The following is a 24,256-nucleotide window of genomic DNA, read 5'->3' as shown; positions in this document are numbered from 1 at the left end:
TTTTTAAATAAAGTGGTGAAAGTTTATTCCTGTATGCGGATTGCTTTTGCTTTGAGTAGCATCACACCTCTTAATTAGGTTGACAGTTCACATTCTCATCTGTCCCTTTTCCCTTTGCACACATGCATGTGCATGTAAGCTGGCACACAGACACAGAGCTTCCTATACTCCCACGCTGCTTTCTCACCTCTTTGGTGACATTGTCTTGGACCAAGCTGTAAAGGGGCACGACGCGACTGACTTCCAGCAGAACAGGGATGGGGGAAGGCTGTTCACCAGTCCTGCTGTTACCAGTGCGGCCTCTTCCCGATACTCCGCCCATCATGGCCTGGTGATGGCATAGGTGGCAGCCAGCTGGACAGCTGCCCTTTTCTTCACAGCGGATCTCCACACCATTCACCATGTCATCAGATAAAAGCTGGCTCTTCTGCAGCGCCGACAGGTAGCTGATGAAGGGAAGTGACTTCAGCTCACGACGCCCGCCTCCACCAATACCCTGCTCCGTTGCCTCTGGAGGGGTTTTTGGGGAGAAAGGGGTGTTATATGGGGCATTAGTCAAAGGAAGGAGATAAACAATTAAATGCAATATTGATTTACTTTAAATGATTGATGCCACAGTGTCAGATTCTTTCTTTTTTTATATGTACGCTTTCATAATTATAAAGACAATCCCCCTTTTCTTAACTCTGTAAAAATAATTTAACCTTGCTTGGAAAAAAAGAAGATTAGTTGCATAGAATATCACCATCTGGATTTACTTGAAAGAAAAAAAACAAAAAACCTAATCCCTTATGACCATCAGCTGTCATAGACAAAAGAGGAATGGCTAGGGGATAAAAGAAGGAGGGAGGGGATGTGCCTGGTTTCTTCTCATAAGTGTCAATTACCACTTTTTGATGTCCTCACTGGAGTTTGGGGAGATTCTTTTTCATCATTTCCTCCTTAAGCAGGAAAATAACACACCACATGGAAAGAAGAGGAAGTGAAAGAAACAGGGGAGGAGAGAGATTGCTAATCGGGTGTTGAGTGATTGATTTGGAGGACACAGCAAGCCACATGTTTCAGTGGAGCACATCTGCCATCTGCGCTGATGTGGCAGATATGCTTTTGTTTCCATTTACTTTCCAAAGAAATGCAAGTTTTCCAACTAAGCGATAATGTATTTTTTCTAAAACAATAAATAAGAGTGCACCAAAGCTTCTTTCACGATATAACAATTACATATAATGCACTGTCTCGCTGTGTAACAAACTGCGGAGAAAACACAATGAGAAATATGCAAAATGAGACGCATAATACTGAAAACAAATCTGTTTTTATCAGTGTAAATTACAACATCAGCCTCTACACATGTACAAAAACAGCAGTGTGCAAAATCCTACTCTATAGTCACGCTTACTGAAAGTGTAGACAGTTTAAGTTTGCTCTTCCTCTTCATTGCATGTTCAGTTGGGCCAATTAGAGATGCTCTTTTAAAAGGCCTATTAAGAATTAGCTTTGCAGAAATGAAAACTGCAAGCATCAAATAACACATTTACAGCATGCAACGCATAAAAGAAAATAGCAGGCATCTTATAAAAAATGTGAAATATTTATCTGCAAATACAAAAGAAACATTTTCGAACTATTCTAATTTGCATTACATTTATGTGGCATTTCCATGATCGTTTCAATTAAAAATCGAGGTAAGTAAGTAAAAATTTGACAACAAAGTCGTTGCAACAATTAAGTATCATATCCAAAAAGAATACTGGGTTTAGACAAATATACCAGAGTGGATTCTTCCAGGATAATATTAAAAAGTGGCTCTGAAATAACCATCTGTGCTCAAAGTTTAGTTATTAAATCTAAGCTGTATTTCATGTCAGGTAGCTAAGACTTGTTCCGTAAGTCTGTGTGTCAAAGAAAATTTTGTGTGTCTTTGTTAGTTATTCCCTGTGTCCAGCTAGATGACACTTTAAAGGTGGGTGGTAACTTCATTTGAAACACAATGCAAACAGGCTCAATGGGAGGCCCATGAGCCCAATTACACCCACTTCACAAGGAAGCACAGACAATGAAAAGCGATGTTGTCAACCAGCTCCCACAATAAATCCCATATCACCTAAGCATTGTGCACCTGTGTCTGTGAGCCTGCTTATTTGTGGTGTATAAAGTACACTCCACACACATTTAGAGAAATTTCCCCAAATTCGCAGTTTAAGGAGTGACCCAGCTTGTTGCCTCTTTAGCTGTGACAGCTCTTTACTGTGTGGAATAGATGTGATGCTTGTGCAAGACTTGCCTGTCACCAAAACACTGTAAAGAGATAAGTGTGGTGAGGTTACTTGCTATTAATCTTGATCTTTCTTTGTTAATTAAAATCTCTTTGTAGACTGGTTGCATCATAATTAAGTCAACAGGGACCCATCCCCTTTGGCCAGAGTGATGTTGCCCACGCAACAACAGCAACAGAGTCAGGTATCTTTCTAAGGCAATTAGATACAGATACACTCACTATGGGCGGATGATGTTATTGCTTTAGTAAGACAACTATAACAGGTCCATACTAACTAGTGATTTTAACAGGTCCTTGCTTTAAGTATAGATATTGTAAATTATATACATTTCTTTTAACTAATATAGAGAAAAAAGGGCAGCACAACAATTACGGCTCTGATGATAGTAGGCTAAAAGAAATATTAAATATCTTAGGATATATCTTGAAGTGGGCCATTTTTAGATAGTCCTGTTAAAGTAAATCATCAGCTCCAACATTAAAGCCACGAGCTCAGTGTTGCAACTCTGCAGCTGACACAACAGCTCTCACCCACTGGGGACATGGGAGTTTTCAGCAGTGTGGTGTGATGTCTAGCACCAGACACTGCCAGCTAATCTGATGGGTCCTATGGGTTGTGGGGTGGGGCCTCCTCCAGGCTTGTTCCTGCATATCCCATTGATGTTTGACTGATATCAGGAGAGTTTGCAGACCAGGTTAAAAACACAGACTCATGTTGCCTTAGCTGGTCGGCGTTTCTGCAGAATAGGTGGGACATGACCTTTGGGGGAAGCCAGTGCTGTTAAAGCAAAGGGAGGTGCTGTCGCCATGCAGACAGGGGTTGTGTTTTGTCTGCAACAATGGTGGCACGTGTCAGAGTAATCCACATGATTGCCGGGACCCGGCAGAACATTGTGCTGTAACTGGATTACCAGTGGTATTCACTTCACCTGTCAGTGGTTTTAATTTTGTTGCTGATATCTGTATCGTGTGAACATTCTAAGTAGACCTATTCTGACATCTAATGGTCACTCTGTGTAATTACTGCCTTCTTTTAAAAACAAAGCTTGTGAACACTGCTTCAGGTATGCTATGGGAGAATAGTTTTCTCAGCTACAAGTTTGGTTACTTGGTTACAAGTTAACCAGTTATCTAACTTAAAAGGGGGTAGCTTTAATGGAGAAGGATATTCTGCTAAAATGACATTGCAATAATTTTATTGTGTTTATTGCATTTTACTGTTGATCTCCAAAAGTTGATTCTGTTCATCTGGACGTAGGGTTTTATGGGAGAAACGCTACGTCCAGCGCGGAGTCAAGGACGGCATTTACGTGAAAAGCGAAAGACCATCTCTGAATCGAGAAGGGGGCCTAAGGGTACATCTGTCACCATCTTACAATGCTGTGATTGCACCCAACTCTTTGTGAATGGTACTCATGGCCATTGATCATTGGTCTTTGATCAGTGGGTTTTGCTCAGTGGTTGTTGATCAATGGTCATGAGATTTTGCATAATTAAGATTAAGGAATTGGCCCATTGTTCCTTCAGTGGGCTGGTTTCAGTCATTATGCAAATGTACTGTTTATAAGATTGGGGAAACCTGCAGTCAGCTGAGACTGAAGAAGTCACTTGGATGAGTGACGAAACGTTTCTCCCACAAAACGCTCCGTCCAGATGAACAGAATCAACTTTTGGAGATTTACTTTCCTGGATGATTGAGAATGCACCAAGACATTTTACTGTTGAATTAACAAGTTGCTGGGAGAAGAACACATATGAATCCATCTAACTGCATTTATATCACACCTAAACATGCAATGCTTACTCGTGCTTTTTGCCTGTGTGTTTATTCACTGCATATACCAATCTAACCAAATCGATAGAATTTTGTATTTAAAAACATTTGGTATGGAGTTGTATTTCTTTTGGGAATTTCTGAGGTCATCCAACTCGCTAGGTGGCGAGCTCCAGTAATTCTGAAAAACTGCGCTCTCCGTTTACTAAATGGCAGCCAATCAAAACAACCGTAGGGCTCGCCTCTGTGCGTATTGCGTAACATCCCGGTTGTGTGTGCGTGATGTCGTCAGCACTGCAGTCTTTACTAGCAGCTGCATAGCCGAAAGATACAGAACGCCCCGCAACAGCGCTGCACTTTTAACCAGCAAAACAGTGAAGTGAAGGTAATGTTTAAAAGCAGAAAAGCCTCGAGAGACTCTTACGACGAGTCGCCTTTCTTACGTTTGAATGCACGCCCTTCAAAGTCAGTACTGTCGGTGAATAACACTACTGTTTATGTGCAGGGCTAAGGGCATTTGTCGTATTGTGGTGAGGCCTGCGATTTACTTTTCCTTTGCAAGTCTGGACTGCAGTGTCAACCTGCTGTAAAACAACAAGTTAGCATTATGTTGGTGTAGGATTTAACCTAGTACTCCCGTTTCTCATTAGCATGACACGGTGTATCTCTTAGCTTGCTGATACACGCCATCACTCACCATATGTTGGGTTTCAGTAGCTCCACGTCATTGAACTGTGTATCTAACCGTTAATGTTGATCTAATCTGCTCTGTTATCTAGAATCTAACTTAAACTTGACCTGGCAAATAAACGTGGCTGCATCCTGTGTTTATTTTTTGAATATCTGTTAGTTTCGTCTGCTTCAGTGTTACAGTGTGGCACAATGTTACAGAACTTTTCATTTCTTCCATTTAAGGTGAGGACCACAATGGCAGCTGCTCTTGACCCAGATCTAATGAGGGAGGTTCTCGAATGCCCCATCTGCCTGGAAACCTACAACCAGGAACAAATGCGACCCAAGCTCCTGCAGTGTGGTCACACAGTGTGCCGGCAGTGTCTGGAGAAGCTGTTGGCCAATACTATCAATGGTGTCCGCTGCCCCTTTTGTAGCAAGGTCTCCCGTATGAGCAGCATCTCCCAGTTGGCTGACAATCTCACTGTGCTCAAGATTCTCGATTGCACTATGTCCTGCAGTGCTGCTGCCGCCGCCCTAATGTGCAAATCCTGCTGCAATCGCCTGCCGCGACAGTACTGCCACGATTGTGCCTCAGTTCTCTGTGAGCTCTGCAAAGGAGATGGCCACCTGCATGAAGGACATTCAGTCCAGCCGATAAGGGTGGCTGCTGAACAGCGTCGTAAGGACCTGGGTTGTAAACTGGAGGCTCTCCGTGATGTTATAGGAGAAATTCAGAAAAAAAAGACAGTAATTGAAAACATTTCCAAGTCCTTGAGACTAAAGTACCGAACAATACAGCAGGACTACACCACAGCTGAGCTACGTCTTCAAGAGGAGCTCAGCAGGTCTCGAAGGACATTCAGGACTTCCATGGCAGAAGTAGAAAAGCTCAACGCGCAGGTCCTGGAGGAGCAGACATATCTTCTTAACATTGCAGAGGTCAAAGTGGTGTCACGCTGTGATTATCTGACAATGCGAGCAAGACAAAGTGACATTGCCTTGCTAAAAGACGATGGCGGAGACAGTGATGATGAGGAACTGGATCTGAGGAGCAGTTTACCCACAACCTTTCAACTGCAACAGCCAGAGCTGATCAGAACAGAGCAGTCTAAACCTCTAGAAGTGGGCCAGCTGACCACAAGAACTTGCACCATCAATACAGATGATGAGGAGAGTGGGTTAGAAATTGCACTTGAAAGTGATGTAGAGGGGGCGGGAGCTACAGGAGGTGAAGTGGTGGCTCCAGTGGATCTTTACCGAGACATTGACATGGTTGCAGCTGTGGAGGAGGCAGTATGTGGTTCGCCAAGCAGCTTTAAATCAAAGTCTATGGATGCAGGAGGAGGATCACCTGGAGCAGCGCGGGCAAGTTCAGGGCCGCCAGTCTGCCAGTTTGTGAAGAAGATGGGCTCTAAGGGAACTCTACCTGGGAGTTTCAATCTGCCTGTCAGCATCTGTGTGACGCCTCAAGGTGAGGTACTGGTGGCTGATCGTGGGAACTTCCGTATCCAGATTTTTAATCGCAAAGGCTTCCAACGTGAAATTCGGCGCAGCGCTAGTAGCATTGACAACTTTGTCCTGAGCTTCCTGGGGGCTGATTTGCCTAACCTCATCCCCTTATCTATTGCTGTGACTGCACAAGGCTTGATTGGTGTCACTGACAACTACGATAACTCAGTTAAAGTTTACACCATGGATGGACACTGTGTGGCCTGCCACAAGAACCAACTGATTAAACCCTGGGGTATTACTGCCATGCCATCAGGCCAGTTTGTGGTGTCAGATGTCGAAGGTGGCAAGCTGTGGTGTATAGCGGTAGACCGCAATGTAGGTGTGGTCAGCTACAACAGACTTTGCTCTGCTGTACGGCCAAAGTTTGTGACATGTGATGCAGCTGGAACGGTTTATTTTACCCAGGGCTTGGCCCTGAACTTTGAGAAACGCCAGAATGAGCCCCACCTGGAGGGTGGCTTTTCCATCGGTTCGGTGGGTACTGATGGCCAGCTTGGCAAACAGCTCAGCCATTTCTTCTCGGAGACGGAAGACTTCCGCTGTATCACTGGCATGTGTGTGGATTCCAATGGAGATTTGCTGGTTACAGACAGTGGCAGGAAAGAAATCCTCCAGTTTCCAAAAGAAGGTGGATACAATATTTTAATCCAGGAAGGGCTGACCTGTCCTGTGGGAGTGGCCACTACCCAGAAAGGACAGCTGCTAGTGCTGGACTGTTGGGACCACTGTGTTAAAGTCTACACATACATTCAGAGGAGGCATTCCTCTACTTCTTAGAAGAACAACAAAGTGTAATTGCCCTTTGTTGTGCAATTGCAAAGTACAGAAGTTTGGAAAAGGAAGAAACATACTCTTATTTAACACTCTTTAATTTAGCTGCAATCCAGTCAGTTCTCACTGTAGCTCTCATTTGGGTTATTAAATCAGTAGTTCAGTCAATTCAATTCAGGTTCAGGTTATAGTCTACTGGGTTTTATCTTGAGTATCTCAAGTTGAATCCGGTTCTTATAATGCAGGGATGTCAAACTCATTTTACATTGTGGGCCACATACACGCACAGCCCACTTTGATCTTAAGTGGGCCAGACTTTCTGATAGTGTTTAATCACACATTTAGTCCCTGAGATATTTCAATAAAAAGAAACAAGTGCAATTTCAAGGATAAATCAGTTTTTCTACACGATATAGAAATGTTGCTTTGGGCTTAAATTGTAAGAAGTAATGTGTAAAAGTACAAAAAAAAATCAAACTAAATTTATTTTCATTAATTGACAGAATGTCTTTTTTTTTTCTTTTCTTTTAATGCTGAACCAACTGTAAAAATAGTAGATGGTGAAAAAACAGGAGCTTTCTCTCATTTAATGGTTTACTGGTGTTTATTTACTTTGGTGAAGTATAAACGATCACTGAGGAGGTCAGTAGGAAAAGCTGTAAAACTTGTGAAAATATAGTTAAGTTTAAAATTTATGCCCTCCTTGACAATTTCCAAAGCCATCCAGTGGGCCAGATTTTTGGCGGGCTGATTCTGGCCACTGGGCCTTATATTGGTCTAGTGGATCTGATCATGCAAACTTTTAAGATTAAACACACTGGCATGCTATCTCTTTGGAATAAGCCTAAGATGCAATTGATTTCTAAGCTACTGAGACACAGATTTTTTTTTTTCTCTTCCTTCCCATTTTATTGGCTGCTGTACTCACCAATCAGCCTGGCCTTCGCTAAACATGTATTTACATTAAATAAAGCATAAGGCTTTGAGCCTGTGAAGCACTTTATCGACACATCACTGTTTTCTTGTGTTAGGTTTAAGTAGCACACACTAACATTGATGTCGCTGAATGCAGCTGGCAGCTTTAATGTTTACTGCACAGTTAGCTCATAGCATAACCAAGTACCAGCATTCATTAAATTGCATTCAGTAACATTCAGGGAACATTAAATTTAAAACATTAAGGTGTGAACTGGAAAGAGTCCAAACTCCAATATTATGTGCTGTGGTGGAACTATTAAACCGTAATAGGGATATTAATGGAATTTGTTTATCTTTTTAATTCACGTTTTAGGAAACTTATGTAGGACTGTAAAGGTGAAAAACAGAACATTACTACATCTTTTAAAGTTCATTTAATGGTAGCCTTGTTAATACAACCAAAAGCACCTTTTATTCGGTTGACCACATTATCATTTTTTCTGTGGGGCTTTGAGAGCACATTATTGTCTTTTGTTGCGGTATTAAAGTTCTGTCCGTCAGTCTTGTATACATCGTGCCCAAACACGAGACACCAGTTGAGAACATTCTGGAGCAGTCGTTAGGCTTTAGTGACAGTGAAGCAACTGTCACTAAAATTCACAGCCTGAGCTGCATACATTTCTCTCTGTACATCTCACATTTGTACATTTTTTGTAATTTTCTTCCAGTGACTTTCCAGCCATGGCCTAACCACAATATCACTGAAATACAGACAGATGTAGCATAAAATTCTGTTATCTGCTTCAGATGATATTCCAGCTGTTTATCTCACTCATAGATTTTACCTCTGTTTTAGCTCTTTGTTTTCCTTTGTTTGGTTTTTGCTTCACCTGGTAGTTTTAGTCTAGTAGGATGAAAAACACAATAGCTTTTTTTTTCTTACACAGAGCTGTTCCCATTATGAACAAAGCAGAAATGTCCTAAGGGGTAGGATGACCTTTGTAGTTTGGAAAGTGTTTAAAAGTGAAAAGCTCTGAGGGTGTACTCAGAAGTGAGAGTAATGGCTTAGCAAGCTGTGTTGAAGCTTAAAGTCAGAGTTTTCAGTGTCACAAAGGTGACTTTTTTTTACCTGGCTTAATCACCGTGGTAACCTATGCTAAACACATAACCTTGTCAGGAGCAATTTATGTTTAGTTTCAAAATCAGCTTGAAGCACCATGTTCTCACTGATTCTTTAATTTATACCATGTGCTAAGTACTGTACAGATTCTTTGCTGGAGTAATATGTTTCATATATGCAACCTGTTAAGCCGTACCTCACTGAAACCACTGAATGCTGTAAAATTCCAACAGCACAAACTGCATCGTATTGTTACTGGAATTTACATGCATTCAGTTGGTGATGCAGAAAATGTATAGATGTTTTTATGCATGATTCTTATCTGCTGCGTTGCTGGAGCTGCTAGAACACAAAATGGAAAATCAATCAGACCATTTGTCACCAAGAATACGTATTCAATCAGTAAAATGAATTTCACTTTGAGCTGGCAAAAAAACAAATGAAAGTTCTCTATGTGCTTTAGTGGGCTATGTGACAGCAGCATTTAATGTTTAAATGTATCTGGTTTAAACTTTCAGAGCTCTAATATGCAGACCTTGCATTAGAAATTAACGGCAGCATAAAAACAAATAAATTATCAAGCCAGGTTTAATCATTGCGTGCACTAAATCATCAGATTGTTTTTCACCTATTAACGTCTCTGACTGGAAGAGGTGGCACTCGCGGGGATCGTTTTATGCAGAAGCAGAGTCATATAATACGTGAAAACGCCCCGTTTTGTGTTTGAGCGTGTTCGGAGCCTGAATCAGAAAACCTTTCTTAACAGAAAGTTGATAACCACCATTGTGATACCCATTATCTCCAACTGGGGTTTAATTTTTTGTCATGCCAGCTAATATAAAGAAAGCCTGGCTATGTTGAACTTCCTTTGTAGTATACCCCTGAGTTCTGTTCCCTAAAAAAAGTACCTACAGCTGCATCAAATGCAGTCACGTCTAAAGGATATATACTATACTACCATCGCTAACACTAAACCGCTGCAACACTCATGTCACAGACAAGACAGATTTCTAAAAATACAAATGTTTGCAAACTGTGTTCAAACCTGACATGCTCCATGGCATTGTTTCCTAATGCTTGCCTACTGGTTTCAAAATCTTTGTAGGAATCATAGCTGGCAGGAGCAATTGGAGTAGCACTGCAAGGATAATGATGATTGAAAACTCCAGCATCCTACCCCACACCTGAGTTTGTGAAACCGCGTTGGTTCCCTGTTGCTTTGTATTCTCCAGGTTTTCGTTCAATATTAGATAGCTTGCAACCAGAGTTCTCAGTTGTTGGTAGATAGGACAACAGCCATATGTAATATTTTGCTATTTCATGCACAGTGTCTCCGTTCTGGTCTCCCATCAATTTGTAATTTATTGGTACACCATTTAAATTTATTTAATTTCTGAATTTAATGGTGGTGTGAGAAAGCTGATGCTTTTAGGATAAATAAACAAAAAAAAGTCGTTTTTTGACAATGATTGGCAGGTGGGACGGGGCAGACTGCAGACTCACTCTGTTTTAGCCTTAAAAATATTTTATTTCACAAAGCTGACCTTAACTCTGCACTGGAGCCCTATTAAGCAGCATGAGAATCAAACTGTGTAATAACCAATACATGTTTTTAATATTGCTACATAAGCAAAGAGGAGAAGAAAGTTGAACTGAAGTATCCTATCTAGTCTATCACACTCATATATTTGTGCTGTTACATTTTGGGTGATGTATTTTGGGGCTATGCGTTACCTTAGCACTGATTGATTAAAGACTCTCGTCTGCATGTCATCCTTACCATAAATTCTTTTAGTGCTGTACATTAAAGAGATCAATAAAATGTAATTACTGGACATATTCAAGCTGTTTAAAGTAACACAAAAATGCATAAAATGCCAGAAAAATCAAGTGTCCTTGTGTCAGTGTGGTAAACATCAAATTATCTCACATTGTCTCATCTTAATATTATTGTTACGTTTTTGAAGAAAGGTTATTTCCTTGCATATTTATTCAGTAACTCTACTAGGTTGTTATATTGCATTGTTTCAATGAACCAAAAACCAGTGACTTTTAAATTATGTTGTTGAAGGCTATGAATTTTACAGTGTGTTGAGCACATTGTAGACATCTCTGTGTCGTCCAATTCCTGTTTGTATTGTTAAGAATCTGAGTGCAATAAACATTTATGAAACGAGCAGATAAAATGTCTGCAGTAGTGTCTTTTTGTGTATTTTAGTTGAATGTGAGTGTGCATAATTTTTCAGTTTCTCTCTGGCTGTTATTAAAAGACATGATTTTAACCTTTTTTGTCAATGTAACTGATTAGCTGATTACTTCATTTACATATACTTAGATGCAGGTAATGGTGGTTGATGAGGACAAAAGTAGTAACACTGACAATTAAGCCATAATACAGGCAATCAACCCTATCAGTGTTTTAAGCTGTCAGAATAATGTGGCAGGATAAAGGGCACTTTATTTCTTACCTAAAATGTTGTACAAGTAAAATCTAGTTAACACTCTACACACAGCTGGAAGTTATGAAACACAAACTTAGTTGGTGCTTCAAGTGCATTGCTGAAGAACATCACATTTTATGGTCTTTATTAAGCATAAATAAAGTCCATAAAGTAAAATGGACATGCTTTTTTGAAAAGTCTCTCATACTTTTGTGACACATATATTTAGATTTGGGTTAACACGTTTTTGGACAATAACACAATTTTCATTTTGCCACTGTATACCAGCACGGGTAATTTTATTCAACATGTGATTGAAATGCAGCTGTAATTTTAGGGGTTTAACAGAAGTACTGCATTAACCATTTTACATAATTATTTATACTTAGTCCCCCACTTTCAGAGGCTGAAAAGTAACTGTTTCTCCATTATTCTTTCATTGAAAATGAAGGAGGTGATCATTAGCCCGAAATCAGAGAAAAACTTTAGGAGTGGCCAGATCAGTCTGGTGCATTTATAAAAGAAGGATTGCACTGGTCAGCTCAGCAACACAAGGGCCCGAAAGACCTTTTGGTGACGTGAAATCAGCTGAAATCGATGATCATAATTACTTTCCTTGGTTGAGAAAAAAAAAACCCTTCACAAAATCTAATCATGTCACAAACACCCTTGAGAAGTAAAGGTAGCATTATCAAAGTCTACAATCAAGAAACACCTTTATAAATGGCAATACAGAGAATGTATAAAAACATACAAATCATTGGTTATAATCATGAACAGGAAGGCCCAAAAAGGCGCTTCTCAGTTCTGATGAAACAGAATAATGAAACCAAGATTATCTTGTACCAGAACAATAGGACAGAAAAGCATGGAGAGCGAGAGAAACATCTCATGATCTGATGACCATAAAATATCTGTGAAACGTGGTGGAGGCAGAGCTGTAGAATAGGCCTGTATGGCTGCCAGTGGAACAGGGTCATTCCACTGGCAGCCATATTGATGATATGACTCCTGATGGAAGTAGCAGGATGAACTGTTAAGTAATTATTGATCCCGTGTTGAATTTGTAAGTTTGCTCTCTTATAAAAAAGTGAAAAGTCTCGAATGTTTTATGCTAATTTCATTTTAATGGAGAGAGATTAACCAACAATCTGGAAAATATAACTTACATAAAAGTTAGAAATTTATCTGTGTCACTGAGCATTTGATCTTCAAGAAAAACATTACTTAGTGCTTGTTGGAGAAATCCTTGTTGACCAGCACAGCAGTAAGACATTTCTTGTAGTTGGTCATGAGGTTTTCACACATCTTAGGAGGGAATTTTCATTGTTCTTTACAGAAACTCTCTAAATCAGGGGTGTTAAATATGAGGCCCAAAATCGGCCCAGAAAAGATTTGCTGCCAAGTGGGCTGCCCCACGAAGAAAGTGTAAACGAGTGCATTTATTTTTTTCCTATTGATAGACCCCCACTCCCCAATGCCATCCATAATACACAAAGTACAAAGACATTTTCTGTGAATTAATGAAAACTTTATATTCTAAATTTATAATTAAAGGACAGTGAGCAATTACCTGCCAGAACCTTTTTTCTGTAATTATACACATTGATCATATCACTGGCCCACTTCTCATCAGCTGTATGCAGCCTATGATGTTTGACATCGAGTTTGACGTGTCTACTCTAAATCCTTGAGGTTTCGTGGCTTAGTAAGTTGAAGTTCCCTCCACAGACTTTCTACAGGACTAAATGCTGGCCACTGGCTGGCCACTGGCTAGCCCACTCTATGAAGTTATGTGCTTCTTCTTTAGCCACTCTTTTGTTGCCTTAGTGGTTTGTTTTGGGTTGGAAGCCCGATCCACGACCCGTTTTCAGTGTTCTGGTAGAAGTAAAGATGTTCTCATCCAAGACTGTGTTCTTTGGGCCTTTTGTCTTCCTCCAAACAAGCTGGGTCAAGCTGATGCCAAAGAGCTTGATTTTGGTTTCATCTGTCCACACCGCTGGTGAACTTAAGATGGACCTGTACTTGTGCCTTCTTAAGTATGGGATCTTGCAAGTGGTGCAAGATTTTAGTCCATTGAGGCATAGTATGTTACCAGTCGTGTTCTTGTGAAATGATCTGATCTGTTGATATTCTGTCTCCATTAAAATGAAACTAACATAAAAACGAGAGACTGTTCATTTCTTTGTAAGTGAGCAAACTTAAAAATTCAGCAGGGGGCCACTGATACTCTCTGTTATATTGATACTCCCTCCTAAATACTCTCTGTCCTGATTAAGACAAATGCTGGAAGCTGATCGGACAGCGGTTCATGACCAGTTAATAACCCAAATAATACTGCAAAAACAACCCAAGAGATTTTCAAGGCAAGAAATATTGGGATATAAAATGTATAAAAATGGCTCTAATTCCTGAACAGTTAATGCAATACTTTTATTAAACCCATTTGAATTAAAGCTGCAAGCCTCCACTTCAATCACATCTTGGCTGTTTGATTTAAAATCCACTTTAATAGTGTACAGAGGAAAAATTATTTCACTGTCCAAATGCTTATGGACTTTTCTACTATAAACGTTGCTAGAATTGAAAAAAAAAAAACACTATCTTGTTTTATTGCTCTTTGTAAGGGGGAGGGGGGGATGTTCAGCAGTCGACCTCTCTGACCCATAATTCTGTCTTCTTTTTATTTTTAGAGCCAATAAACCTCACTGATCACCCAAACTAAATATCACTATTTGGGATCACTAAAAAGGTTAACAAGAACACAGTCAAAAAACAACAGCACTGCAAATGCCAGATGATGGATGCTTTTAAATTAACACGGTTATCTTGAATTCAAGTAATTTAACCGAAGGCTGAATTAATTAAGGATGGGCTCTTTATACACAAGTTAAGTTTCTATATTCAGATAAAGTTTAGACCCATGTTTCTGTTAACACTAGGGCTTAGTTTAACTCTGTTCACACCACAGGTTCACCCTTTATTAAAACATGGTGTCCTTTTTGTAACTATAAGTTATCTAAATGATCCCTGTGTTGTATATGAGGCAGGCATTTTCATATATTACTCCAGAATTCAGCAATCAGATATTTTGGGCTTTAATTGCTAACTGTTAGCATACTCACCTTTCTGGTACTGCAGCCAGAGCTGCTGCTGGGCCTTCTTGCTGGGGAAGTAAATGCTGCAGCTGAGCTCAGAGCCATACAGGGCTTCAGACACATAATGGCTGCCATATTGCTGAAGAAAAGCCAGCAGCTCGTCACGTGTGCTCTCTGTTGACAGTGTCTTCAGCACCTTAGAAAAGCCTAAAAAGCCAAGGACGAGATGAGTGAATTCTTGTCCAAATAGGTGAAAAGGATAGACTGGCCAGTCACAATATTAAAACTACCTGCCTAACATTGTATAGGTCCTTTTTGCGCAACCAAAGGAAGTCTGACCTGTCAAAGGCCTTTAAAGGGGCTCTGAGGTACGACACACAAAGCAGATCCTTTAAGCCCTGTAAGCTGTGAGGTGCAAGGTTGGGTTTTTTTCAGCACAAACCACATATGCTTTTAAAGCTCATGGCATTGTTACCTATTATAGGAACTACACAGTTGCAGAGAAGGGGCTGCATGGATTGCAACAACGCCTGGTGAGTGCTGCATGTCAAAGTAACATCCACATAATTGCCAGACCCAGAACACTGGCCAGAGCATCATTCTACCTGCCTCAGCTTGCTTTCCTGCTGTAGTGCATCTTGCTGCCATCTGTTCCCCACGCAAACAACGTGGGCACACACACACACACACACACACACACACACACACACACACACACACACACACACACACACACACACACACACACACACACACACTCCTCTGTCTACATGGATACCCCAGGCTACTGCCACTGCTCCATTGTTCAGTTCTAACACTCACATGTCCATTGTAGACACTTCAGCTGTAGACATTCTGAGCAGCCCGTGAGTATGCAGCCACACAAGCAGCAACCTTCACTGCAATGTGTTTTATGACACTTTTCTGTCATAGCCAGCATTAAGGTTTGCAGCAATTTGCGGACTCAGACCACACAGGATAGCCTTCACTCATCTCACATATTAATGAACCTTAGGCTGGTTCACTGGTTGTCCTTCCTTTAAACAATGCACGTGGGAAACACATGAGCCATGTTGTACATCCTCTGATCTGATGGTCTAGCTATCACAATTTAGTCCATGTCAACTTGCTCTGATTCTTACAATTGGCCATTTCTTTCCAAAAAATCTATGTTAAAACATTTTTTCTACTTGATGGCTAATATATCCCCCCATTTGACAGGTTCTATTAAAAATATAAAATATAATAAATATAAATATTTATTTCCAAATAACAACCTCAAAAGATATCTCAACTAATAGCTAGGTGATAGCATTGAAAACATGCTCTTATTCATCAGTTTCTTATATTCTGATGGCGGGTGATCAGAGTTTTATTATTCAGACACTGACCTGTAGCTAGGGTAATAGAGCTGAGTTTGACTTTGTACAGATTGCTGCGCACTCTCCACTGCTGAACCATAGGGTACCCAACAGCCTCGCTGAACTGGGCATCCCCTAAGGAAAAAAAATGTGAACAAACTGGTGAATTTAAGACAAAAAGATATCAAAAAGTTTACAGCTACAACAAATTTAAAACTAATTATAATTTTCAGAATTATGAAGACATACTGAAATTCAAAACAAATGAACAAATTAAATCTATCATTTCATTTGTACAGTTTATTGCACAACCATTGTTATCCATTACTGTCTTAACACCATTTATTATCCCAGCCCATATCCCAGCTGCTCCTGGATCAATGGTGATATATAGAGCAGCTTGAACTCCAATTGGATTGCTGACATTAGAAGTGGGAGCAATCTTGCCTTTCCCTGCAATTCAATTACCAAACTTTCACTTCAGTCTAGAACTAAATAGCCTCAAAAGTGAAGAGCAAGGGGGGAAAACAATAAACTGCTTACGGGAACCTTGATCCTGTGCCTTTGAAAGGCGTTTTACACCTGAGACATTCATGCACAGTGAAAAAGGGTAATTTTAGTTTGTGTGCATCTGTCCAATTGTTGTGAAAGCAGAACCCTCAGTGAAATATCTCAGGGGTCACTTTGGACCAAGTGCCAATTTAGCTAATGGAAGGATTAGGGAGCAGAGGTTCAAGACCAACATTTAAGTGAATCAGTCCCCCACAGAATAGGGTTGAAAATTAAATAAATACATAAATAAACAATATACACATTTTATAAACCCATATATTTAAATAGTGTTTATATATAGTTAGTGTGTTTTGGGGCATCTATATGTGTAATTTGCTCTGCATGTGCTCACATTTTAAGATATATAGGGGTATTGGCCTAGGGGTATAAAAGAGGATTTTGTGATCAAACCACACCTTCTTATATAATATTAGATGATCTTGTGCCCTGGATTTCACAAAACAGACGCAAATACAAAAGAATAATCTACATACTGAGATTTGTGGATTTGAATATTTCAATATAAATCTTTTGTATCTTCTTGATCCTGGGCCTTTCAAATAAGAAATTGTTGTGTGGGTGCTATATATTTTTTTTAACTTTCTCAAGCAACAGGCTAAAATGGGATAACAGAAAGCTATTCCTAGCAAAAAGTGCAATAAATCCAATGCCTTTAAAAGAAAAGAGAGACACGAGAAGAAAACATATTCCCAAACTTCCTCAAATGTTCTCACCTGTGAGTAGCTGCAAGTTGGGCAGGGGCTCTGACAAGACTCCTCGACACTGTTCCTCTACCGGTAAAGGAATAACCATGAGACCATCAGCAAGCTGAGGAAAGTCCTTAATAAAATTATTGTCCCTGAGAAAGAAAAAGAAAGACAGAAAGAAAGAAACTTTAAGTATCTAAAGGAATCTAAAGGTTATGTTTAACAGTCAAGGAAGCAGCTGAACCTCATGAAAACTGACTGCAGCTCAAAGCATCTGCAATCCTGGCATGTTCCAGTACCTTGTCCAGCTGCTAGTGTCCTATATCATTCAGCGATTGGGATTTGGGGATTTACTGTCTCGTGAGTTTCTTCCATGATAATATTTTATGTGCTTTTGGAAAAGGAGTTCTCTCCTCTCCTCCTCTATGCACAGGTAAAAATAAAGGTGTTCAGCTCATCGGTTCCTTATCTTAGATGTGATCAAAAAGTTCTGGGAACAGGGCCATAAAAATCAAAAACCCTTAAAGGATTTAAATTTGGCTTATCTCCAGTACAAGGTCATATTTTTTCTGCATGTCCAGACAGTTTCCAGTGCACCTTTTATCTTTAGAGCTCTCCTGGGAAGCCCCTACATTGGAGGACATCAAGCACATTTTCCAGACACACAAGTAACAGAGGACACAGTGGGACTTCCACAGAGATTTTAAAAATACCAGCTGCACTGAAAATAGTCCAAAGACGATGAGCTTAAACAGGAGGGTGGCCAAATATAAATCAGGTAAGGTTTTTGAATTTTTATGGACTTGTCCCCGTTAACTTTTTCATCTATTTTTTTGTGCACTGTACGTCATAGTGAAATGTTTAAACTATAAATGTAACAAGAATCTTTTTGCTTCTTTTTTTTTTTTTTTTTAAATCTCAGTAATCTCTTTCACCTGTGAGTAGAGGAAATTCCTAGAAGGCCCTGCAAACAACAACAGAATGGGTGCAAAAGCAAAATATACGTGCAAATACAACATGTGAATGCATGACGCTTAGAGGCGCAGTAAAAGCCACAGTTGTGTCCACCACCTCGAGGGCAAAACAAAGAGCAGCAGGCGAAGGTAACAACATAAAAAGCTTTTTCTCATTTTTGGTGAAGATGATAAGTACATGAAAAAAAATGATAATAACAACTGTCAATAGTACAGAAAGCCACTGAGGTCATAAATCATCTCATTCTCCCTGCTGTTCGACACTTTAATAACGCCAGCTGGCGTTTAAAAAATACCATTTAAAATGGCATTTGGCATTTATAAACACCATTCGATGTTTTAATATCACCAGCTGCCATGTATAAACGCCATTCTTGCCATTTGATATTACCGGCTGCTGTTAATAAACGCTGTTGCAAACAGCACTGGAGGACATACAAACACCTCTGTGCCAAGAGAGCAAACGTTAATAATATAATGCCAAAGCTGCTCGAAATTCGAGGCTAGCTAACATACGGTCCAAAGATGTGTCTGTCACGCTTTATCTTAAGGCCCAGACACAAAATTAATGTTTGGAATTGGTTTTTACTGGATGGCATTTTAAAATGTGACATGTTTCAAATAGTTTTGGCAAAGGAGGTTTAGTGTCTTACAGCAAGTTTCCTAGGCAGGTCTCTTTCGGTACAATTTTGCGTAGAGTCTGATAAAGTAACTCTAAGGTGTGACACAAATACTGAGGTTGAAAAAAAAACCCCACCTAGACATAAGTACCAAAGACATGAGACAAGATGATTTCTGATTTTATGGCACTGAAACTGAAAATTCTGCCTCCAGTTCAAGTTTATGTTGACTTAATTAACTAACTTCTACTACTGCATAGTGGTTGCTAAACTTTAGAAAAGTAGAGAGCCAGCCTACATCCAAATACCCCCATCAGAAAACCTCTTGCTTTCTGTGGGGTTTGCAGTGCAAGACTGCCTACTGGCAATATTATTATTTGAAGAGCATAAAATGTGGAACTGCAAGGAGAATTAGATGAATTATGACCTTAAACAGTGACGTTTGTGGGTCGGAGGTTAGAAGATAAAGAACCACACACTATTCTATAGGGACAGGCAACAAAAAACATCCATAAATGCACACATTTTCAAAAACCTTTTTCCATTTTCATTGATCTGCTGATCTGCACCTCTATGATATTTTTCAATGGAAAAAAAAAATACTTGGGAAAAAATATCATTAAGCCTACATGTAGAGATATAAAACAGAAAATGCTGTGATGCATTTCTTTCAGTAGCTAGGCCATTGTGGTAGAACTGGAGGAGCCTTGGTTCATTTACTGTCAAAAAGATGGGTTGTCTTACTGCATCCTGAAAGCATGGAAGGCTGCAGCAACTTATTTCCTATAATCCACTTTTATAGGACCAAATCTCAGAGCTCAGACCTTGTGTGATAGAAACCCTAGGGCTTGGCTTGATTATTCTTGATATAAATTTTTTATCTTGCTTCTCTCTTTCTGTCCTACTCCTTTCTTTGTCTAATCACAAAGTCTGTTAGATGCAATCACTGCGAAAATGGAGGGGTGGAAGGAACAACTCAAGGGCAGAAAATGAGAACAAAGAGAGACAGAAGAGGTGTAAAGACTAACATAGTTTATTCTCAGAGAAAACATATCGATTGCTAAACTATATCAGTCAGTTTCATCCAGTGGCTCATGGGACCTAAGGTAAAGATCATGTATACCTTTTTGGATTTTCAAGCCCAGATTTGCGCTGCTCACTATATCCATTCAGATGGTTCAATGTACAGATGACCAAAACAAACAAACAAAAAAAGGTGGGATCAAGACTTTTAATGGACACCTGGATGGATATGAAAAGTTAAATGTTCTTAAACTTTCTTTTTCAAATTCCTTCCTTGAGGGAAAGACAAAAGGAACAGATGTCATACCAACCTCAAAGGTAGATTCTGGCATCTGCACAGGTAAGTAGGTGAGAAAGCAAATTCAGAACTGACAAAATGTCAGACTTCAATTTACCTGGTTTTAGCTTGACTGCAGTTTCTCGGACTGTGTTTATGTGTGTCTGTGTGTACGTGGCAGGAAAGAAACTTGAAACATTTATTCTGCTGACAGCTCATTACAAGAAGAGACATTTATTTGCAACGCTACAACCCAAACAAACCAGGGTGGTTAACAAGATGAGCCAGTTGCTTGTCATTCTAGAAGGATCATCTTCATCTTGCACAAATGGCTCCACTCATGGCACCACTGCTATGGCGAACTTATCTTACTTAAGACTGAAAAATTACATCTTATAAACTGACAGGCAGCTTATGCAACGAGCAACAGACCTAGCGACAAATGTGTGGATGCTAATGTGCGCGCCAGCTCACTGATGTTGCTTCCTGAGACTAAAATGAGATAAAGTCGAGATTAACGCTAATTGTTTCCTACACCTGTGCTTCTTTTTGTTGTTGCTGCGTCTGAACTTAAAATGCTTTCAGAAAAAGTCTACAGAGGACTGTAATAAAGCATCGACTATAACGGGCCTTAAACAACACAATGATTTCACTAATAAAGACTTTTTTTCACTGAGGACATTTTGACTTGCCACGCTTAGAAAAGCACAGGTGGAAATGAGTGACTGCTGATTTGCATTCAGCTGCTCTGGTTCAGAAGCTTGTTACAGTGTGTACAGACTCACCTGCCACTCTGTCAGTCTGTCATGGCTAACTGGGAAATTGGAACAGAACAGAGCTATCATTAATGCTATTTTTAACACACGTGCTGTCTGCTGCAAAGAAAAGTAATGAAAATAATAAAAATAATAAATGTTTCCTCGTCAGATTTCTAATAACATTACTGACATTCAAAATGTCAGCTACTCGGAAATAAAATACTAGACTGAATGTAGTCCATCTGATTACAAGAGCTCAGATTTCTTTTGTTTTTTCAGTAGAGGAACTTTAGAACTCACTAAAGTGAACTTAACATTACAAAGTACTTTGACTGATGCGCAAGTAAAATCTCCATATGTAAAATATGCCTGCTTGTTCAGGATTTTTAGCCAACTAAAGTTACATGACTCACATGCAGCTTTACTACTGCAAGCAACCCACCGCACACCAGACTACATATGTGAGTACGGGCTTGCTGAGGAAATGCTGGCAAAGTTGTATATTTACTCATGTTTCATTCAATACCCATGTGTCTTCATTAAGGGCAGTGGACACTAGACTCCCTTTTGGCCAACCAGGCCTTCTATCCTGCTTGAGTCTACAAATGGAAAATGCTTCCCATTTGAATGAGAATCTCCAAATTACAAGCGTATGAAATGAGTAAATAATTAAAATATATGGTCGAATAACATCTTTTTAAGACCATATATCTATCTACGAGACACTTTACATACAGATGTCCTTATTTATTTATTAATAGTAGAATCAGTGTCAACATTTAATAGTCCAACAGGATAAGTGGCTACAGCTAATTAATAGAGGGATAGCTGTTTTTCTTTTTGTGTCTTTGAATGTTCATCTTTCACCTAATTTCAGATGGCTGTGTCTATTTGTGCTTTCCCACATATGTTTGAGTGGGTATATTTATTTTGACTTTGTGACTGTGTAACTGATATTGAGTGGTACTTACGGAGAGATTGTTCAAGATAATTGGCTCTTGTGCAGTTTAGAATAGAAACCTCATTCCCACATCTAAACACTGATCAGCAAAGTTCAACCGCATTCACTTCATCTTAACTACAATGAGATTTGCCAACAATTCATTACCTCAGATTAAAGAATCGTATCAACAAGAATATACTTTAGGTTAACGATGCTTTTTAAAGCTGCAATTATTGGGAAAATCACATCAGTCCCTTCTTGTTCATTTTTGATTTTTATGTTGAAGCACACCAGTATTGTACATGGGAGCTTTTGGTTGAATTGGAGGCTTACTCCAATGATTTCAAGTGCCCACTTTGACACTCAGAACTCCATTCTTATAATCAGCCAACCGGCTGCCCGCCAGTCATAAACCCACCATATGCTCCCATACGGTCCTTCTAAAGATGACTCAACCTGCCTTTGAAACAGCTTCCCTAACAATGACAGGACCTAACTGTTTCAGCAAATTGTAAACCTTGCAGGATGGTCTATTCCACTCATTTAGAAGCTGCTTTTCTGGACTGACGCAAGCACTAACAAAGACACCCTAATTCCCAGAGGAAATGAGTATTGAATATATATACAAATCCTTGGTGCTGAGCTCACAAAGGCTATAGCCTGATTATCAGTGTCTGTTCTAGCTCAGCTGCTAATTGAGCATGTGTAACCATTTTGGGTCAAAGCTGAAAGAGCACTTTAAAAATGCGTTTACAGGGCACACTCTGAATGGCCACTTCAAATCTTGCAAATCTTGCTTTCACCATTCCGAATAAACAAATGAAATCAATACACTAAAACTGATTTAGCAGGCATGTAAAACGGCATCATAAGCGAAGTCACATAAAGGCTTATCAAAGCATTTGAGATTTTTAGTATAAAAAAGACAAAAACATATTAAATGCCAGCTGCATTAAAAATGCTTGAAGATTTGATGAAAAAATGTTACACTTGCAGTGATAAGAGTGATAAGAGCAATTCCTGTGCATGTAAAAAGGAGTCTGGTATGGTATTTATTAACTATGGGATAGTTTATAAAAAATAAAAAAATAGTAAAAATAGCTAGAAAAAATACATTGCTGAGGTAAAGGCAAAAATATTTCCACATCCAAAGTTTAATATCAGTCTATTACTATTTAATAGTCAAGTTCCACTTATACTGTCCTGTGTAACGATCCAGCACTAAACCTCATCCTGCCACACTTTAATGACCACTTACAGAGAAACACTGGAGTAGAAAACGTGCTACATACTCTGTTTATGCATTTGTGAACGTCAAATAGTCTGAGCTCTGTACTGTAATAATCAATAAACACTGTATAGATGAAAAACTATTAGGAAAAGGAGGAAAAAACACAATAATAATTTTTGCCACTAGAGGATGCTCTGTCTCTGTGTGAAAGCAAGAGACAGATATCTAGTGGTATGACCCAATGTACATAGTTTAAGTATTTATGTGTTTTTGTCCCTGCACATTATTGAGTAGTCTGCAGGAGACTTTATTCTAATGTGCTGAACATTAACAAAAAAAAAAGTATAAACAGCTTCTTCAGCAGTCGTTTTCAGCAGTAATAACCAGTTGTACGCATTATCGTCACATTACACAAAACACTGCCATATGTGAAAGTACAGGTATTTGTAAGTATGTAAGATTCACAAAAATGCAGGATTTGAGGGGTCACAGTGCTGGTTCTGATCTTCTGGACTGCAGTTCAGAACTAAAAAAAAGTAAAAAATGAGAAAAGAAGAGTTCGACCTGAGAAAGGGTTGACGAGTCGTGACAGGGCAGTGATGGTCAATTTACCACAGAGAAGGAAGAGATGTTAGAGCAGGGGGGTTGGTAGAATTGCAGGCTAACAACAGTCTTTTGATCTCTATGTAAGCAGCCACTGGGTGCCAGCACAGTTCAGATAGGGGGAGGGTTGTGTTGGAGGATTTATGGAAGCTAGGGACAAGTAGGGCTGCAGTATACTGGGTAAGCTGAAAGGGTGTCAAAGTGGATGAAAGAACACCAGGAAGGAAAAAGGAAAATACCTTTACCTGACGTATAGCAGGAAAGAGTGATTTATTTGCTTGACAAAAGGAACATTTTAATTTTCATATTAAAAAAATCCAACAAAAAACAAAACGCAAACACAAGAAGCAAGATGCACGTCACCAGGTCTTGTGTCTGAGTCTGATATTTACTGGAAGTAGAAGAAAATTAATAAAACCAACCAAAGAAAAGACTTGCACTGGTTTTTCTAAGACAACTCTCTACATGAACATCATCTCTTGTTGCTAGTGTTTTGATAGTGTTTAAGATACACAGTTGGGTCAATAGGCTTTTTGGACAATAACAAAGCTTCTGTATTTTATACATAGTCTCCCATTTTCAGAAGTTTAAAAGTAATTGGACAATTGACTGATAAAACG

The 24,256-nt window shown here is 39.4% G+C and overlaps 2 protein-coding genes across 2 annotated transcripts in view; one reads left to right on the top strand and one right to left on the bottom strand.

Annotated features, from left to right (window-relative positions):
* astn2 (astrotactin 2) overlaps window positions 1-24,256 on the bottom strand; it is a 302,939-nt gene that overhangs the window by 62,328 nt on the left and 216,355 nt on the right. The window contains exons 14-17 of the mRNA XM_080874142.1: window positions 17,235-17,359; window positions 15,979-16,083; window positions 14,615-14,794; window positions 188-510 (exon numbers count right to left, since the gene is read on the bottom strand). Coding sequence (XP_080730268.1) covers window positions 188-510; window positions 14,615-14,794; window positions 15,979-16,083; window positions 17,235-17,359 — 733 coding nt within the window. The remainder of the gene's footprint in view (window positions 1-187; window positions 511-14,614; window positions 14,795-15,978; window positions 16,084-17,234; window positions 17,360-24,256) is intronic.
* On the top strand, window positions 4,320-11,223 carry trim32 (tripartite motif containing 32). Its single transcript, XM_080874143.1, has 2 exons — window positions 4,320-4,437; window positions 4,968-11,223. Exon 2 carries the CDS (start codon window positions 4,980-4,982, stop codon window positions 7,014-7,016), a length of 2,037 nt encoding a protein of 678 aa, XP_080730269.1. The 5' UTR covers window positions 4,320-4,437; window positions 4,968-4,979; the 3' UTR covers window positions 7,017-11,223.

Source organism: Rhamphochromis sp. 'chilingali' (genome assembly GCF_963969265.1).
Source record: "Rhamphochromis sp. 'chilingali' genome assembly, chromosome: 2".
In the NCBI taxonomy this organism is placed as follows: domain Eukaryota; kingdom Metazoa; phylum Chordata; class Actinopteri; order Cichliformes; family Cichlidae; genus Rhamphochromis; species Rhamphochromis sp. 'chilingali'.
This window is presented reverse-complemented; position numbering and strand designations above follow the sequence as displayed.